The sequence below is a fragment of the Excalfactoria chinensis genome, chromosome 4, assembly GCF_039878825.1.
Source record: "Excalfactoria chinensis isolate bCotChi1 chromosome 4, bCotChi1.hap2, whole genome shotgun sequence".
NCBI classification, from domain to species: domain Eukaryota; kingdom Metazoa; phylum Chordata; class Aves; order Galliformes; family Phasianidae; genus Excalfactoria; species Excalfactoria chinensis.
Genome location: NC_092828.1, coordinates 69,665,023 through 69,684,560, shown reverse-complemented (window position 1 = coordinate 69,684,560; position 19,538 = coordinate 69,665,023). Strand labels below are relative to the sequence as shown.

General features: G+C 43.4%; 1 protein-coding gene across 1 annotated transcript; it reads right to left on the bottom strand.

The window, feature by feature from the left end:
• Positions 1-5,703: 5,703 nt before the first annotated feature.
• ESX1 (ESX homeobox 1) lies at positions 5,704-13,482 on the bottom strand. Its single transcript, XM_072335814.1, has 4 exons — positions 13,208-13,482; positions 13,093-13,138; positions 7,975-8,261; positions 5,704-7,083 (listed from the first exon to the last, which is right to left on the bottom strand). The coding sequence occupies exons 1-4, from the start codon at positions 13,480-13,482 to the stop codon at positions 6,867-6,869; spliced, it is 825 nt and encodes a 274-aa protein (XP_072191915.1). The 3' UTR covers positions 5,704-6,866.
• Positions 13,483-19,538: the final 6,056 nt, after the last annotated feature.

The window sequence follows — 19,538 nt, the reverse complement described above, 5'->3', positions numbered from 1 at the left end:
AGAAGGTGAAAGCTTACAGTGCCACTGCTAAAACACCAGAAAAAAGTTTTATTGCTTCAGTCAGCAACTTCTCCACTAGAACAGTTTGAGAACATGCCAGCAGAGGTAAGACTTAGCTGTTTCTGATAACTTACTGATGAGAGACTGTCTCCAGGCTCTTCTCATACATTAACATGGCCGCTTGCTTCACTTATTTTTCTGTATTCTCTTTGGGATATATAGAAAATAAGGCTATAATAATGTTGTCCTTTCTTGTCTTCTTTCACAAACATTAATCCCGTGATTTTTTATCAGTACAAAATAACCCTGGAGATAGGGCAGTCTGTGGATCAGCTTGTATGAAACTAGAAAACTGAAATTATTTTGTTTAATTGTGTGTGAAAGTCAACTTTTTTCAAAAGCTCTAGCTGTGACTGGGTACTTACAAAATGCAATGTATTCTTTTCTTTAGCAGATCACCTAAATACATTTTACTAGCAGCCCTTCTGAACCAGATGAAACTGTAATTCAAGCTGTCTCGTCTGCTTCTGCTTTAGTTCACAATAATGTCACTATGCAGCTCACACCAAAGACTTAAGTTTTTATCTGGACAGCTACGTCAAGTATTTTGTCCTAGTTTTTCTGCAGATCATTACTGATAAGGTAGCTTCTCTAATAATAAAAATCCACAATCTTCCATTCCAGTGTATATATATTTTAATGTAAAAGTTTCTCTACTCCATCAGTGTGACTTTGCAGCTCATTCCAATCTTTCTGTGACTTCCCACCAGCCTTTGCAGAGCACAGCTGGAATGTAAGAAACCTTTCTGCAGACAACAAAGTTAATGTTAAGTTACAATGCAGGGTATCACCCCTTCCCAGAATGGTGCCTTGGCATGCTGCTTGACTAAATGTCTTTGGCCCTCTGATGTTTGTCCCTGCATTTGTTAATAAAACAAATACATTAAAGATGGGAGTCAGTGTGGCCATGTGGTGAAAGGAGAGGGCCCAAGCACAGGGCTTGGCTGGGCCCAGCAGCAGTGCTGGGGGTGCCTTGGCAAAGGCGAGTCTGAGATGAAGCAAAAATGCTCACTCTGCAGGGAGCGAGGTAAAAAAAAGTGCGAGGAACAGCCATGTAACAATGGGGTCAGGGAGAAGGTGCTCAAGGCCCGGTGTTCCCTCAACACCTGCAGACCCCGTGGTGCAGGAATGGATGTGACTCAAAGGAATGGCAGCTGTGGAGAGTGGCCCGTGCTGGAGCGCTCTGTGTTGGCTGCAGCCCATGGAGACCCTGGGGTGCAGCATTGTAGAGGAAGGAGCAGTCAAGATGTGCTCTCCTGGGCTGCCCACAGCCCCCATGCCCAGCTTTTCTCCTCTTGCTCCCTTGAGGATGAGGGGAGAGAGCGAATAGCCAGTGGGTTCCCAGCAACTAGCCAGGAGAGGCCCAACGCAGTCACAGAATTGGGTTGGAAGGGACCTTAAAGTTTCAACAAATGACAAAATATGTATAGAAAGATTTTGTATTCCTGTTTGTTTTGTTTTAACAACAGGATTTGATCAGAGTTAGAGATCTCTGCTCAAGGATACATCAGTAGGTGAAAATGAAGGCAGTAGCCTTACTGGACCTTCAGTGGCAGCTCTGCAACCCATGTTTCCTTGGCCTCCTGCCCACCCCTGCGTATGGCTTCCATTTCCCTGCAGTAGAAATGGCTTGGACACTTGCATGCCTCTGCTTTGTGACAAACGTGCAGTGTGAGGTGAGAAGCTCAGATCTGTCCTTCATGCTGACAATTGCTCAGGTGTAATTTCACTTTCATGCTTTGCATGTATGTGTGGAGACTAATTGTAAAGTCTCGGCTGCTCATGTAAAGCTGTGTGTTTGTGGGTAGTTTCACACAGGTGTGGATGGGCTGTAATACAACCTGCTGGCTGGGTTTTCTTTGTATTCTGTACGTTGAGCTGCTTGAACATAAAATATATAGAAATGCTTGGTCCTTAGCAGAATTTTGTGCAGTTTGGGCCATTGTGTAAGAGAAGTGCAAGTGCAAGTGGCATCCACATCATCTTGTATCGCATGTATTTTGTTCATGCAGCTTTGTGGGAAGCTAAAACTCAGAAATTTGCTAGTAAATATGATTGTTACACAGCCTTTATGTATATATATATATATATATAATATATGTGTGTATATATATATATATAAAATTCTTCAGGAAGTCTAAACTTCATCTAGTTGTGATCCATGGCATATAAGCAAAGGGTTGAAAATGAATAAGTTGTTAAAATTCTCAATGAGAGGAAAATGTTAAAAAGAGTTCATCATGAAATTGAGAGTCTTCCTTTTCCTTTCACATCAGGCAATTTTTGCAGGGTAAGCAAGTTGAACAGGATTATTATCAGACTGGAGAAGAGTTTTTATAGACGGAAAGCCTGTAAGTAGGGAAATTCTTATGTACCTGCTTGAAGTTAGCAGATCTCTCTTTCCAAGTGGCAGCACATTCAGATTTATCCTTCAGAAGAAGGAGAAAAGTAACATTGCACCCCCTATGGTTGGCAAATTTGCAGTGAGGACCCCATTACAAGCTGCTGGTGTATGTTATATGATGTCTCATATAACTTGAAATAAAGGAGTCACTCACACATTCATAATCAATACAATTACCACTACTTTACATGAATTAAGTAATTTGTATGGTATTACTGTTTGGGGCATTTCTATCCCTATTCAAAGCACTTTTTCAGTATTTCAGCCCTACTGATGGTAAAGGCAGGTGCATGCCAGTTACCCACAAAACCAAGGCAAAGCTCTATGGGGAAACTCTTTTATGTCTATCTAGATTTGAATTTGTAGTCCCTTTCCAATTACTGTGCTAATTGTTTAAGAGATTGCTAGACTAAAAAAGTTTTTAATCGCTAATCTGTTTTTGAAAGGAACTATGGGCTCAAAACCCGAACTACATACTTCTTAAATTAATTTTCTTCATGAATACTTCTTTCTCAATACAGATTTGTGAGTCAGAACACCCTACTGTGCCTGTTTCTTTTGTCTTTTCTTCAAACACCTGGCCTATTATTCTCTTTTCTTTTCCCCCCCAACAAAATTGCTCTTTCTTTGTAGGCGAGGTTCTGATGATATTATGCTGCTGGAAACACACAAATTTACCCAACATCCGATTCTATTAGAACTGAATGCAGAACAGAGGGAATAAAAAAGAAAACTAAACAAAACTCACAACTTGAGCCAAACAAGCAAACTGCAATAGAAATATTTTCGAGTGCTTCTTGAAGGGATATCAGTATCCTGCAGAATCTTCACACAAAACACTTCAACAAATTCTAACGTGGAGAGTAATGTCAAGAGGTTTGATTCAGTGACCGAGTTTTTTCTCACAGTGGGCTAAAGCCTGTAGAAAGGGAAAAGAGGGGCAGTAGTGCGCTCAGATCTTCTGTGCCGCTTTGAAAACCCTCGCCCAGATTTTTGCTTTCAGGAAAATCAGACAAACCCAATAATAATAATAATAAAAGCAGGGCTCCTGGCCTGCTTCAGCTGAAGCCTGTGCCAAGAGGCTGTGTTGATGTCACACAGAGAAGAATTAGGCTGCAACCCTGACAAAAATCCTTCAGTCTTAATCCAGATCAGTGCAGGCTTTGCCTAAATTGCAGTGAATTTGTTATCCCATAAGGCAAAATGAAGTGTCTGAATATAATGGTGTGTGAGAAGCTCTCTGTAAAATTGCAGGCCTGGTTACACTGGGAAAAGGCAGGAAAGTTAATGTTCCTGCTTGGTCCATCATAAGAGTGTTGATCCATGTGTTGCTATGAATCAAGACCGAAGGTGTTCCAGTTAAATTCTCCCCAGTGTCTCTTAAGTGTCATTTAAACACTATATTCACAATAAATGTTAGTTGTACCTTTTTATTTACATTTAAAACGGAGAGATGTTTCTGAACACAGAACATCTTCCTCTTGGTGTGATAGATAGTTTGTTAAAAGTAGCAATAATTCACACAAAATGCTCGCTGAGTTTTGGTTACAGGAGCACTTCGATTCTTAGAATGATTTCAAGTGTTGTCCTGCCTATTTGTTTCCATAATACCATTAGCTTTCACAGCTGGATTTTCAATTCACATGAAAGAATGGAAATTTCTTGGAAGGACCCATAGCAGAAAACGTGAAATTGGGTTAAAGAAAATGTTTCAAACAAAACCCAGGTGAAGCACTGGCAAGCTGTGTTCTCTGCTAATGCCTGCTGACACCAATTTCCACCCAACTGGCTCAAGCATGCAGCACTGGGGTAGGAAAAGAGGGTATCTTAGAGGAAGGGTGCCTTCCTATTGAAAGAATCTGTTAAGAACACCACCAAAGCAGCCCAGCAGGGGCTTGGAAACCAACCCTGCTGTCCAACCCCCGTTGTTTCCAGAGAGGGGTCTGTGGCATTTGCAAAAGTGACCGCGTGTACTACGTAATGGTAGGTCTGAGTCTGCTGTGAGCTGTAGTGCAAGGAAGTGTGCAAATTGCTGTCTCTTTAATCATTTGTGCCTGTAACTATTAGAAAAAATTTGATAGATAAGTTGCCTCAGAGCTTAACTGCTGAAATTACAGGAATTTTACCTTGTGCATTTATTCATTTATAGGTGAAGTATTGTTGGCCCTGGAGTCAATGATGAAGTTTCTGATGATTACAAAGGACAGCCTTCAGCAGTTATTTCTCGTGTGGTGCCTCTAGTGAAATTGTCTAGAAATGTCATTTGGCAAAAATAGCTGGGTTTTATGTTTTTTGCAAAGTTCTTTCCTGAATGGCTCACGGTGAATGCAGGACAGTTCCTGCTTCTTTAAGTGAAATAATGGCACAGTCTGCTGTCCTGTAGAACCTCCTCATGTTGCAAGAGTGACGCTGGCAAGGGAAAAAGATATACAAATGTGGACTATGTCATGAGTTTTCAGACCACTGACCTACCTAAAAGGTTAATGTGAAACAAACCCGTTGCTTGAGTGGGTACTGTGTTGTGCTGCCAGTTGGCAGCCTGGGCGATGGGAGTGGCTTGGCGGAAGTAAATAGCTGCTGTGAAAGAAAACACAAACTTTTTGTGAGTGGTCCTGGTTATGTCACTTTCCAAGTCTAGTCCTGCTTAGCAGGCTAAGCAACAAAAGTGTACTCTGGGTAGAAAGCTTGCTTTTCCTAGCAGTAAAATACCACTGCCTTCTCCCAGTGAGAACCACAATGAGATTTATGAATCCAGAAATACTTGCAGTTGCTTACGGCTCAAGGGTAATCAAAGCAATTAGTAGTTCGGAGGAAATGAAAAATGGATCTGCCGGATGCAGCCAACTGTGCTTAGGTTTGTGAGCGAGAAGGGCAAACTCAGACAAGCATAGAGCAGCAGCTGCAGTCAGGTATTGGGAACTCTGCACTCAAACTGCTGCCTTGAAAGCATCTTTGATAGATTCAAGAATAGTCCCAGAGTTGCTGTGAGAAAGAAGTTCTGAAGAGTACAAAATATTTCCTCTGAATTTAGCACTTGTGAATGGTTTTAGGAACCAGACAGTGTCAGTGGAAGTGTTCCATGTTGTTGCATCAGAAATGGAGCTTGCTAGGACCGCTGCTGCAGATGTAGGCAAGGTAACTTGCAGGTGTCCTCAGCTGTTGGCCTTTCCGATGTGATTGCTAAGCAACAATTAGCACTTACATAACTACCATTTGCACTGTCATGATGGTTTAATCAGTCCTCACAACAGCCCTGTGAGGTAGGCAAGTAAGCTGCAAAATGAAGAAGATGCTTATCCTCGCTTTACACGCACCAGAACAAGAGATAGGATTGCTGTTCTCAGTCTCATTTCACAGATGGGGAAGTTCAGCAGAAAACTCTGAAATGACTTGTCTGAGTCCAGAAAACGAGTTCAGGATTTTGCTGACTACAGACATCTGGTCAATAGGGCTTCTGTTTATACCAGTGCTAGAATCAGTTCAAGGAGGAATTTAACATTTCACATTTAGTTTTCACTTGAATTCTCAATCTACTCAAGGCATCAGACACGGGAATGTACAAGTCACCTGTTATCTTAGTGGTCTGTTAATATTTGCCACTAGTAATGCTAAAAGTATTCATTAACCTCATATATACAGCTATTAGCTATTTACTGATACGTAGAAACGCACATAGAGAATTACACGCCATTTACTGCACATTAAGAGCCTATTTTCACAGGACACAGCTTTCATACACAAAGGATTTTTTAATTATTAACCACTGCCACTGAACATAAACATCATCTTTTTAAGTTTAAAACAAGATATGTTTTATACAAACCTGGTTCTGAATCAAAAGCCTATACTGAAAATACTTGACAGCTCCTTCCTGCTAAGCCTAACATGCAAGATTTCCCTGGCATCTGTACTTCAACATGAAGCATGGTTTCAAAGTTAAGAACATACTATGTACTGGTTCTTACATACTGTATGTAAGGGTTCCTCCTGAGAAATGAGTTAAGAATCACTTCTAGGACTGAAGTTATTCCTACAAAGAATTCTGAATCCTTAAACCAGCATCCAGTGACTTCGGGGATTTCACAGTTTCAGTTTCATGTCAGCCTGAGTTATAAAGATGAGACAGTTCCTGTTGGTTTTTTTTTTCCCTTCTTTTTTTCTGTACTGTCACAAATTGTAGGTAGAAATGGTGACAAAAGTCAACTTGCTGCATGATTTCACACTGTGATGAAGGAAAACCATTTTTAGCAGGGTTATTTCCTTGTTGCCCATTCCATTTTGTCCACTACAGGTGGAGGGACTGCAGCTGGGTGCGTGTGTTATCCTTTTTTAAACGTCTCTAACAGGCGCTGCTTGTTGGAGAAAGCATTCCCTTCTGTGGCTGTAGCCCGTGGGAGAGCTCCTAACAAAGTTCTTTGTTAGTGTTTGAGATGAGGTTTAATTGAGGGATTTGTGCTGAATGTTCCTTCGCTTTGAGCCTCAGCGCTGCAATGCTCGATGTTTTCCTTTCAACTGCTGCTGGATCAGTGAAGGCAGTAAGAGCGGGGTCTGATGGAGGTCCGGGGGCTTTCATGAGTACTGAAGCTGTTGTCATGAGAGGATTTAAAGCACTGAGAAACCTGTATTTGAAAGAAGTCAATATTATCCAAACTAAGAAGTGTTGCAGAAAAAAAAGATGAAATAGTACTAGGAAATAATTTGCCATAATTTCCAGTTTCTTCCAAACATACACTTTGTTTTGCAGAATATATTTTAGCTTTATTTTGCAGCAAAGCATTTTGCTTCTATATCAACAAACACTTCCAATTGAAATAAGACAGCTGATCAGACATGGCATGCAGATACCTTGAATATTGACCTGATGTTAAATCCTTTCTGAACAAACCTCAGATGCTGGAGATCAGCCTGCTCTGTGAAAACAACCAATTATCTCACAGAAAGACCAATGTATGTAGCTGTTTGTACAGCCACTTTGTCCAGAGAAGTTATTTCATGTGAAAAGCAGCATTTGCCCGTGTGGCAGAAAGCTCTGCCTGTTGATGTGGAACTACGGTACAGGCTGTAACTTCAGCAGGAGGACAGCACTGCCTTTTATGTTTGTGTGTATGTATATATACATGCACATACACACACACATAACAAACATGCTTTTTCATGTCTTAAGGATTGCCTTCTGACATCCTGCGAATAAAGGACTAAAACTTGCATGCTGACACATCTGGAAGCCATGTTTGTCTGCAGTCACATCTTTATGGTGCGTAACCTGGGTCGCTGTGCAAGGTAATATCTCACAGCTGTTATTCAAACAGCAGTTATGAGTTCAGTTTTCACTAGCATGACTTAAAAGTAAATCTTGTTTTTTTTCTCAAATCATGTGATCCCACACAGGAACACTAGTCCTATTTAAGTGGACTTATTTCTCTGAGAGCACAGTCATTTGAGAACACGTGAGTATCGAAGTAATACATCTGTAAATATTTTGAGATTCAGGGGGAAAAAATAGTCAGTACCTTCCAAAGTGTGGATTTAAGATGGGATTTCTGAAGAGAGAAGTCCAGGTAAGGCTACTGAGGCCAAATGGCCCTAAAGTTGAAGAAGTAAAAGCAGGAGACATGGATGGCACAGCCAATGTTGAGAAAGGCATCGACCTCCATGTGTGATCGAGGATGGGGGAATGGCTCAGTGGAACATCCAGAAACAGTCCAAGTGGGTGCGTTAAGGAGATTCCTGGAACAGTCCCCAGAATTTCAGTTTTTTCACGTTTCCTCCACTTTGCCCTTCTATTTTGGAACCAGACCTTGAATAAGAAATTATAAAGGCATTAGCTGAACTTATTCTGGAGTTTATCTTACCAGCTACAACTGCATGCAGCAATAGAGATGGCAGAATATTTGCTGTTAAACTAAAACTCATCTCTTAATATTAAAGGTCCATTCATAAATCCCTTAGTGGGTTTATTAATAAATAAATTGGTTATAAGTACTGTAAATTTTATTTCTCTAGCTCTGAGTAGTTCCATATGGTAATATATAAACCTATCACCTGTGAACTTGAGATTGGTTATTAAAATGATTATCCTTCCTAAGATAGTTACTGAAAAATACATTTCAACAGAGCCTTTCAAAAGGTGGCTATTTCTGTAGAGATCCCTCAAAAAGCACCTTAATTGTGACTGTATGACGAGGTAGGCCAAATATGTGGTGTGTGCTTTTATCTTGATGACCAGGACTTCCATTTTTATACAGGAGATTAAGAAGTAAAGCGAGAAGCTTCTGTTATTGACTGAATGTAAACAGCATATTATTACGCTGTTATTCAGCATATTATTATGCTGAATGTAAACAGCATATTATTATGGCAGCAGTTAACCAAATTAGAGTGGAAGCTGATATGAACTAGAAAATCTAGCCAGTTGTATTAGAACAGGGAATCAAGTTGTTCCTAATGGAGTTTTAACTAGTAGTGGTTTTGTGCTGCTGAGTATGTAGCTTCTTTGAGCCTGATCAGTCTTTGTTATAGCCTGGTGAGCATCTTTTAAAGGACTTAGTCAATCCAATCTATAGATCAGAAAACTGATTTTTCTCACTGTTATTCTTAAGCATTCACTGTGCTGACCCAGGATGGTAGGAAAGAACAGAGTGAGGAGCATTACAAGTAAGTAAATAAATAATCATCAGCCTACGCTGCTGAAGTTGCACACTCAAAATCCAAATGTACTCAGCTGCTTGGGCCTTTGTGTCCCCTCTCGCTTTGAGGGCCATTCAAGCTGGATTCTGAACTGGATATAGACTTAGAAGAAAGTCATTAGCCCATAAAACTCATTCATCACACTTCTGTATAAGTACTGTTGAAATCCAGTGAACTGCCTGTAGAAGTGATCTGTAAATAATAGTTAAATGTTCTAATTGGGATAGTTTATTTAGTAGAGAATGGAAATAGGAGGCATGAGAGTTCCTGGAAAGATTGCCTTATATCCTATATGGAATTAGGGCTCTCTGAAATTTACTTCTGATGTAAGACAGAGGTGGATGTAGTTATCTTCAGAATAAGAACCTATCAGTGTCACTAAAAAAAACCCTAAAAATTGTACATTGCAGAGATTAGCAGATGCTAAAATAGCTATTCCTTTGGTATTAGCTTCTAACACAGTCATTCTATACTGACAATCTATTATGAAAATCTGATTTTTTGTGGATGTGTGCTCTTTAACAGTTCAATATTTTATCTGCAACTATGTCTCAGTCAAAAAGTATTTATAGAGTTCTAGGTTTTTATTGCATAGCATCTAAAAACTGGGTTTTGGAGGTTCCCAGCTCCACTTCAATAATCAGAAACGGCAAATAAGCATTTGCAGTGACTCAATGGCCTTCATGCACTTGGAAGGAAAGCCCCCACAAAGCAGGGTGCTGCAGGATGCTGTGGCTTTGCTGTCCTGATGCTGATGTTCCTATGCACATCAATGATATCTACACTTACAGTGGGGTTCTCGAGAGTCCAATGAAGAATTACTACTACGGTCCTTTCATTGCACGTATTTTATTGCCTTCATGCTGGGGAACTGCTGTCCTCCTGGAGGAGCAATTTGTATCACTCAGGTTAGGTATGTAAATGTACAGGCAATTGGCAGCGGGGTGGTGCCAAAAATGAGTTTAATCACTGCTAACAGATCATTGCTTAAAAGTGTTGTAATCTTATTACTTGTAAGCGTATTTCCAACATGTTTTAAGTGGAGCTTAGTTGAGATTTTACAGATCACAAATTCAAAGGTGTTAGTATTTTCTGTCAGAATAATCTGATTACAAAGGCAGTGAACACTCCTATGCTGTATGTATGCAAATAAATCCTTTCCTAAAAAGGAAATAATGTGCTGCAAAGGCATTCCTTTCCTTACTAAATCTTAGCATTGTTCTTCAGTCTCTTCGTAAAGAAGATGAAAGGTGGGCTTTTCTGCTGCTTCTGTCCTAAAGCAAACCCACGTGATGACTCAAACTTAGTATTACAGATGGTTTGGAGTTTAGTTGTAAACTTACATAGTCATCTCAGATTTTTTATTTATTGAAGTGGAAGGAAATATCAGCATAGATATCTAATAATTACCTTCTGGAAAAATGCTGGCTTTCAGCTTCTTGCTGGTACGGTACTCATCAACTCAAGTGATAAAAGGGGCACAGACACACCTCATACACAATGTGCATATTATAGTCATTATCATTCAGATTAGTCATCTTGAAGCTTTTGTTAAGCAGTTCTCCTTTGCTTCCTTTAAAAGGCTTAACTTGCCTTTCCTCTATTTTCATAAATATTTGAAGTGCCAAGCTGAATGTAAGAGAAACTGCTATCCTGGTCTCGAGATCTTTATGGTATGAGTGCAATAACAGTGGGAAAAAATACCTTGGGGGAAAAAAATACATCATTTACGTATTTGAGTAGTTCTCAAGGAAAGATGAGTTTTGAACATGTTCAAATTGTACACAAATCCGAATCCTTTTTGCAATTACTAGCATTGCACATATGTGACAAGAGAGTTAAAAAGGAAAGATAAGCATGTAAAATTTGATGGCTTTCTTGTTGTAATTTTCCTTAAAAATGTATCATATTTAATTGATGTAATACCTTGCAGTGATTAGAAAGACCTACGGAGGTGACTAAGTGTGTACTGTGTTTCTGCTGTACCCGAATACAGGATCCTAATCCTGTACAACAAGGATACTTAGATCAGTGCCATACGTAAGCTCATGTTTGAACATCAATCTAGTTTACAGAACTGAAACGCTCAAGTAATGGTTCGGTCTACATGTTCAGAAGCAAATAATGGGGGTTGGGGGGTTGATCTCTTTGAACTGATGCTGAAATGAGAGTATATTAGTAGGTATTTTTCTTCCTTATTTGTACATTTTCATAAAAGACTGAAAGATGCAAGAGTGAAGGACAACACAGCGGCTTCTGCCCGTTTCAGCTAGCTAACAAGGAGCATCCCCAGAGAAGTAGACCCCAATTTGAGAACACTGAGGAGAAGCGGTCTGACTGCATTTAATAAGTTTAGTTTCTTGGAGTTACACTGGAATAAATAAATGTTGTCGCTTTTCATGTAGCTTTTAACTTACTGCACACTGCTGTCTATTCATCCTCTTACCTCCAGGCTTTGTTGTCTTCTGTCTACCACAGGACAAGAACATCTGCACAAAGCACAAGCACTGTGCCCTGTGAATTCTCCCTAAGCAAACTGTGCTGTCTGTGTGTTTGTGCCCAGTAGACTTGTTAGGATCTGAATCAGACAAGGAGTACGCAGGTACAGGGAACAGCTCTCTGACATTCTTTCAAACATCAACTGCAGTATGTTCCTTGGCAGTGCCATTCTGACTCCTTCAAACCTAAACATTTCTATGTCTTCTAGATGCGTCATTAGGAGATGAGCTCCTCTTTACCATCTACTGCTGCACCATTCCTTCACCAGTCAAATGGACTACAGAGTGAGCACCTTATGAAGCAAATGTGACAGTGGAGGGTAAGCTTTTCCACGTGTCCTTTCCACCTGTGGATGCCATGCGTCAGTGTCAGATATTGGGGTATTTCACTGAGTGGAACTTTTAGTGATCGGTGGTAGGAGAGGGAAAAGCACATCATTTCCTCCAAGTCCACATCACAGATATGAATAGTATATCCGGATATTCTCAGATGAGTGATCTGTGAAGTACTTGTTAATACTTCTAAGGTACATGTTATAATAAAAAGCTAAAAAAAAAGAGAGATAGAGAGAAAAATAGAGCCTTACAGATGTCAGCTAACACGAACCACTGCAGATCCAGTGATTTAAGTAATGACAAGATTTATAAGCATTGGTGGCACCAAAGCTAAGCGGCAGTGAGCAGGGCTGTCGCCCAGTTCTCAGTGCTTCAGGAACAAGGCCATACCTAGGGCTGTGCTGGAAGAGGAGCTCACTCATTATCTAATACACAGCACAAGCCAGGTGCAATGCAGTTTCTGTTTTGAGCATGAAAATACTTTGCAAGTCTTCACAACATTTGAAATGTTTTCAGAAAGAAAAAGCAACACCAGAGCACCTGACTTTTGTACAAAAGGGACTTCTATCTCACGCTAGAGATGAGCCTGAATGAGGGACTTCACAGAAAAGGACTAAACGTGAGTGCTTTGAGTTGGGGAAATGCGCTGGGGTGTCTGTGGGCTGCGATGGTTGGTCACTGTGCATCTTGAGTTCTATGGGTGCTGCTTCTACCACGTCCCAGCTCGGCTGCACCACCCCCGCTTTGCTACCTGAATGCCACAGTAACTCCGTACTTGTTGTAAAGGATAATTCAGCAGCGGGACACATTTTTTCCGAGCTAAGCTGGAGTGGGAGAATGGTGCGTGTTGCTCTCAACACCTCGCTAAGTAACTTCGGCCGCCCCACGGAGCCCTCACTTTTACACCGCTCTCGTAACCTTAAAGCTCGGGAGGCAGTACCTGCTTTAGACCCGCGGACGTGAATGCCTGGTGAAGAGCAGTGTGAGTCTTTCCCAGGATGCCGACCGCCGCCCCGATGCGGGAGCGCGTCCGCGTCTCCATCCTCCTGGAGCCGAGAGGACAACGCGGCGCTCCCCCAACCCCGCGCCCCCGTGGCCGTCACCCACCTGCACGCGGGCCTCCGTCAGCTCCAGGCGCAGGGCCAGCTCCTCCCTGCGGGGCAGCGCACCGTTAGCCGCCGCACCGCCCCGGAGACCCGCAGCCCTCCGCCCGACCCGCTACCTGGTGAACACGTCGGGGTAGTGCGACTTGCGGAAGGCGCGCTCCAGCTCCTCCAGCTGGAAGGTGCTGAAGGTGGTGCGGTACCTCCGCTGCTTCCTCTTCAGCGCGGCCGGCGCTTCGCCGCTCCCCGCCGCCTCGCCGCGCGGCCGCCCCCCTCGCTCCGACGCCGCCGGTTCCTCCGCGGGGTCGGGCCGCGCCGCGCGCTCCTCGCCTGCGGGGAGAGAAGCGGCCGGTGAGCGCGGTGGGACGACCCCATCATCACCCCATCGCCCCATCGCCCCGCACCGTGCCGTCCCGCCGCGGAGCCGCGGCCCAGGATGCCGTCGATGAAGTAGGAGGTGAGGAGGTGCAGCGCCGGCGGGGCGGCGGGGGCCGCGCTCTGCATGGCGGCGGGCAGGCGGCGGGGCGGCCCCGAGCTGGGTTTTATTGGCGCGGGCAGCGCCCGGCTCCGCGCCCCGGCATTAGCATTTCATTAGCGCGCTGTCGTCAAGGCCGGGGGTGGGACGCGCCGGGCCCCGGGCGGGCGGAGAGCCGGGGCGGCCCTTTCTCGGGTCACCGCGGGGTGCGCGGTGCCGATGCTCCCCGGGCTACGGGAGAGCGGAACGACGGCCGTGCGGGCTGAAGGAGCGCTAGGGATGGGGGCTGCGCTCTTGCTGCGGTGCGATGCTGGAGAGCGACATAAATTGGTGACACGCGCCCGAGGTCGAGGTTGTGGAGGGTGAGAATGAAGTGCAGTTTCCTGGGGGCTTACAGGGAGTGTAGCAAAACAGAGCGTTAAAAAAATGGAATCTAAAAAACAGTGGCTGGAAGTTGAAGTCGGACAAACTTATTAGAAATGAAGCACCGATATGAAACCAACCCTCGGGCATCATTACTCGTGGGTTCGCTGTCTCTGGAAAGCTGTTGATGAGGAGATGCTTCCTGAGTTTGTGACCCACGCGTGTGACTGAGTCAGCTCTTGGTTCCGCCTGGCTTTGTAGCCTGCAAATGCACACCTTGCTCTGATGTCCCCCTCTCTTCTCTCACATCTCTGGGGCTGTGCGTGTGCTGTAGCACTGCTGTCTGACAGACCTCCTGGCTGTCTCAGTGCTCTACTCTGCCACTGGACTCGTCATCGGGGCAGCTCTCAGCTTTATTCCTTTCGCTGCAAAAATTGTGCCCAGCCTGAAGCAGTGACTTTGTGATCCTGTTCCTGCAGCGCCCTCATGAGAAACTGTGGGAAAGCTCTTAGAGCACTTAGCGATGCCTGCTCTTGGAAACATTACGCTTTTTAAAAAGATGGCTACCACTTGATTAAGGCTGTTGCAGCGTCCAGAACTAGTGTCTGCAATGTCACATTGGAAAAGAGCTTGGGGGTACTGGTGGATGGCGGCTGAACATGAGCCAGCACTGTCCCCTTGCAGCCCAGAAAGCCAACCAGATCCTGGAAGCATCCAAAGCAGCACAGAGAGCAGGGCAAGGGAGGAGATCTGCCCCTCTGCTCTGTGCTGTGAGACCTCACCTGGAGTGTTGCATCCAGATGGGGAGCGCTCAGCACAGGAGAGACATGGAGCTGTTGGAGTGAATCCAGAGGAGGGCTGCAAAAATGATCCAAGGGATGGAACACCTCCCTGTGAGAACAGGCTGAGAGCTGGGGTGTGCAGCATGGAGAAGGGAAGACTCCCAGAAGAGCTGAGTCCATCCTGTCAGTGATGGGCTGTGAACAGGAAGGGGACAGACTGTTGAGCAGGATCTGTTGTGACAGGACAAGGGGAGGTGATTTCAGACTAAAACAGGGGAGATTTGAATTGGATATAAGGAAAAACTCTTTTATGTTAATGGTGGTGAGGTACTGGTGCAGGTTGCCTGGTGAGGTAGTGGTACTCCATACCTGGAGACACCCAAGGTCAGGCTGGACTATGCTCTGAGCACCTGATAGAGCCGTGGGTGTCCTTGTTCAGGGCAGGGAGCTGCACCAGATGTTCTATAAAGGTTCCTTCCAACTCCAACAGTTCTATGATTCCTGAGCTGCCTCTCTGCAAGCTGGATGAAGCTCTGAGCAGCAGGGCTTGCAGATGGAGCCATCCAGCTTCTGGTTTGTTCTGTTCTGGGCAAGAATGGTGATGGTTGTCCTGGTGGGAGGTCACAGAGCCATCTCATGGGGAGATCTCTGAGGGGAGCTCAGCAAGAGAGAGGTCATGCAGCTAAATGCCTGAGTCCCCATATGTGGCTGTCACTTTCAGCTGAGGCTGTTTTGGAAGTGTGGAGTGTGCAGGTCATCTTTCCTTTTCAAGAAGTGTGTGGAAAACACAAGTTCCATCAGTAGACTCATGGAGGGGGCAGAGGGATATACACAACTCTTAGAACGGGGAGAGAAAACCTTTAGTCTTTTCTATCTGCCACAAGTTCACCAGACACCCTAAAGGAGAACAGCATACCTGGATTACAAAGGCTGCACTGCCTGAATTGCCTGGCTGGTGTGAGCTGAGGGAAGCTGACACTGTTTAACACAGGAGAGCTTATGTTAACTGTTTTCTTTTTCCATACAGACTAAACAAAATGAAATACCTAATTTCTGCATGTTCTCGTGCAATTATGTTTCCTGTGGCTTTAGTGACTGTACCATACACTTGTTCCACTGATAGTTAACCGGGCTGTGTGTGCTGTATGTGGTAGAAGTACTGTGCATACTTTTTTCCCTAATGCACTCCCTCGTGCTTCAGTGACCAAAAGAACTGCTCGTGTTTTCAATGTTTGCAGCTGTGTTCTGTTAGCAGCTTTTAGATTCATGTGTTGAAGACCTTACCTGTGCTAGAAGGCTTAGGTCTTCTTTCATGTTGTATGCAAATACCTGTAATAGAATTTCTTTCTGTTTCAGGAAACAGAATTTGAGCTTTTGAATTCCTTCTGGTCTCAAGAGTATCTGCCAGAACCTCACTGAGGAATGTGTTATGTGTGCAACACCTGCGTTACCCTCCTTCCTGCTGTGTATTTGCACACATCTCTCTGCTCAGGGAGAAGATCCTGAATCTTGGAGACCAGATGGTGGGACCCCAGTGAGATCTCCCAAAGCCAAAAGCAACAGTGTTTTACTGCTACTTTGTTCCAAACAAACCAAATCCAAGAACAACCAAAACAGCAGATAAAGCCCCATCATCTCCTTGCTAGTTTAGTAACAGGCTCTTTACCAGAAAGCTATTTGTCTTCCTTCAGATGTGTTTTGCTAGTGCTTTCTCTTTTGAAATTGAGGTAAAAATAGTATTTATCACTAATGGCTGGATGAGGCAGTTTGTCCTATTTTGAGTTTTTGCACATCGCTACAAGGTGCTTCATTCCATTAGGTTAGTTTTGTAGCATTCTCTGTTTACCATTAGGTGAATCACACTATTCCTGGAACCTTTCAAGGATGAATATATTTTAGGCATTATTTCTCAGATACAATTTAATTTTCCTTTTCTGTTTGGAGTTTTTGAGATTCTTCAGGCAAGTCCCATTTATACCGCTGATTAGACTTCTGACGTAGCAACTTATAGTTGCGTTGTGTCTTACTGTGAGCTGGAGAACCTGTCTCATACTTGCTGCCCAAATCCAATGAAAAATGCCCATAAGAAGGAGTGATCTGAGTGAAATTTTCATAATTTCGTGTTTAACCAACCTTGCTGCTACTGCTTTCTTGCTTTTGTTTGTCTCCCAAAATAAAACGTGAGAGATAAATTATGATGTTATCCTTGTTTGAAAGTGGTGGAAAGATGAAAGGCAGCGTATGTGTTTGTTTGGAGATGACAGTAGGGTTGGAACTTCGGGAAGGTCCTGATTCTTGCTGTATATGAATTGTTTCTTGGTTTGTTTTAAGGACACATGATGAGTGTCAGCATTCTTTATAGAACCTCACAAAAAGATAGTTTTGTATTTAAGATTAATACTTAGATTTTTAAAGCAAAGCCTGTCCGTGATCATGTTACAAGAAAATGATGAGATGGAATACTTGACAGGGTTAACAGGAGAAGATTCTTGAATATCCAAGGAGGTAGTTTATCATCTTAGTGTAGATCTTCACTGGCTTGAAGGTGATGTCAGCTTCTTTAGATGCTTCAGTGCAGAACTTGGATGAAGGAGAAGCTTCTCTGAGAAGAGCTCTGAGTCAACTTGGTGCCTTAGGAACTAGATCCTGAAGGATGCTGAGTGTCTTTAATGCCAAGGTACCTCTCCATATTGTTCTGCATTCTTATTAGTTGAATTGATATTTCATTATGTTTGTTTTACGCACCTTTCTGAGGGTCTGGGTGAATTGGAAGGTCAGCACTTCTTCTTTTTATGGGTTTAGATCTAGGTATGTGGCAATCCAGCAAATACTGGAGAACTGGGAGTCTGAACTCCTTAGGACAGAGCCCTGCTTGGCTTAGCTAGATTGCCTGAAGTCAGTTGATACCTCTTACACCAGCAGTGCTTGAGTGCAGTAACTCTTTTGTAATAGAATCACAGTACGCTGGTTTCCCATTTCACTTAATAACTTCTGAAAATAATGTAACTGTTTTTTGCTGATGAGGCATACCTGACTGCTTGGAAAAAAAACGTGTGTGCAGTGCAAGGCAAATCTGCTTCCCATTCTGTGCTGCATATTCAAGAGCACAGTAAAATATTGGTAGGAAAACAAATGGTAATTGTGGTACTGCTGGCTCCCTCTAGAGAAGCCATTGTGTTGGGATGATGAACACCGTTGTCACCGTGTGCTTTGTGACTGACCAGCCTGGAGCAGCCTTCTGTTGTGTCACCATCCACGCTGTCTGAATTTTAGGGCTGTTCTCTTCTCCCTTTGAGGGCCTTTTGTTTTAGACAGGAAAATAAAGGGAGCTTCAGCCTTCTCTTTGTATATTTGGTTCTTGAAAGCGATTGTTCATGAAAGGCTGGCATGCAAGTTGTAAGATGTTCCTTTTGGAATTACATGATAAAGTGCTGTGAGAGAGAGCTTGAACAGCCTAAACATAATGCAGTAAGTGTTCCTCCAGCAGCTGGCACAACGGACTATTTCTCAAACCTCGTAGGTTAAAAGTGAAGATAAAAACCTGGTAGAGCTTAGGTAGGGGCCTCAAGTCCAAGGAAAAAATAAAAACAGCTGATTTATTTTATTTGATTTCTAGGAAATGTCTTTTACCAGATGACATTCTTCAGTCCTGACTGGTCCTCCAGGGTTCCTTTATGCAGATAAAGAATGGATAATTCTTCCCAAGCATGGCAGTGTAATGACTAGTTCAACTCACTTGCGTGTTTGTGAACAGGGACCAACGACAACCTCTTGAAGAATGTGAGCTGTCTGGTAAGGTGGAAAGGCTCTTACACAAAGTGTTTCATTTCTGTCCCTTTTCCACAGCTGGAGTCTTACTGCTTCATCCTTTTTCTCTAAGGCAATTTTTGCTAATGCTGACTTTTCACATGGGAAAGCAAGGCATGAAGGGATGGAATGATACTGGAAAGGTGCTGTAGTAGTCTGGGTTTAAGTACTGCCTGTGCTCTGCCTTGCTGGGTGAACTGTTAGAGTGTCTCTTTAAGAACACTGACTTTATAACATATGAAAAATGTTCTAGTTGGAATAACTGTGGAAACCCACACTGTTCTTCGGTCAAAAACTAAGCAAAGCAGCTTGTTGGTAGGTAAAAGTCTAGAGAAGTAAGCGTATTTACTTGTGTGCATACTGCTCTATTTGCAGCTATTCCTTACCTGCCAGGGATTTTGCTGTATTCAGCTGTAGCGAGGCCTTTGCACTGTTTTGTGGATTGCATCTCTGTCTGATTCTTGCCTTTTGAACTGGCTATAAGGAAAAGGATGAAGAGCCTTGCATTTGGTCACTGAGTGATTTGGGGACTCCCTCTACTGGATTTATTGGAGTACTGAGCCCAACTGGGCTCTGGGCTATCCCATGTGTATGGGAAACCGGTAATCACAGCCTGAACCTCTGATTAATCAGCTGAGGCAAGTGTTGGGTCAGCTGTGGGAGCACAGGTGAGAGTAATTTAGCTGTGCTCCCGGAAGGGTTGGAGCTTGACTTCACCTCCTCTAGACCTCATTTAAGGGCTGACCACCACAAAGGCAGCATCTCTTGGAGATTGCTCCCTGGTGGAGATTGCCTCAGCAGTTTCCAGTGAAGGCATCCATATTGGTGAGTCTTTCCTTATAAATGACATTTTGAATATCTGTTATCATCTTTGTATCATTCCACCTTACACCATGTCTTTCTGACCATGGCAGCTGGGCTTCTGGTTGGTAATAGTGCAGATGCAAAGCAATTTGGCTCTGATATGTTTTGGCCTGCTAATGGTGTGCTGTTACCAAGTGAATTTTAAAGAGAAGATGACCA

Excerpts from the sequence above, each read along its gene's own strand:
- ESX1 (XM_072335814.1), bottom strand. The coding sequence starts at position 13,482 with ATGGGGCGATGGGGTGATGATGGGGTCGTCCCACCGCGCTCACCGGCC. Across the intron at positions 8,262-13,092 it reads TGACGGAGGCCCGCGTGCAG|GTCTGGTTCCAAAATAGAAG; the intron begins GTGGGTGACGGC and ends TTCTTATTCAAG. Across the intron at positions 7,084-7,974 it reads TTAAATCCACACTTTGGAAG|GTTTCTCAGTGCTTTAAATC; the intron begins GTACTGACTATT and ends TTTCAAATACAG.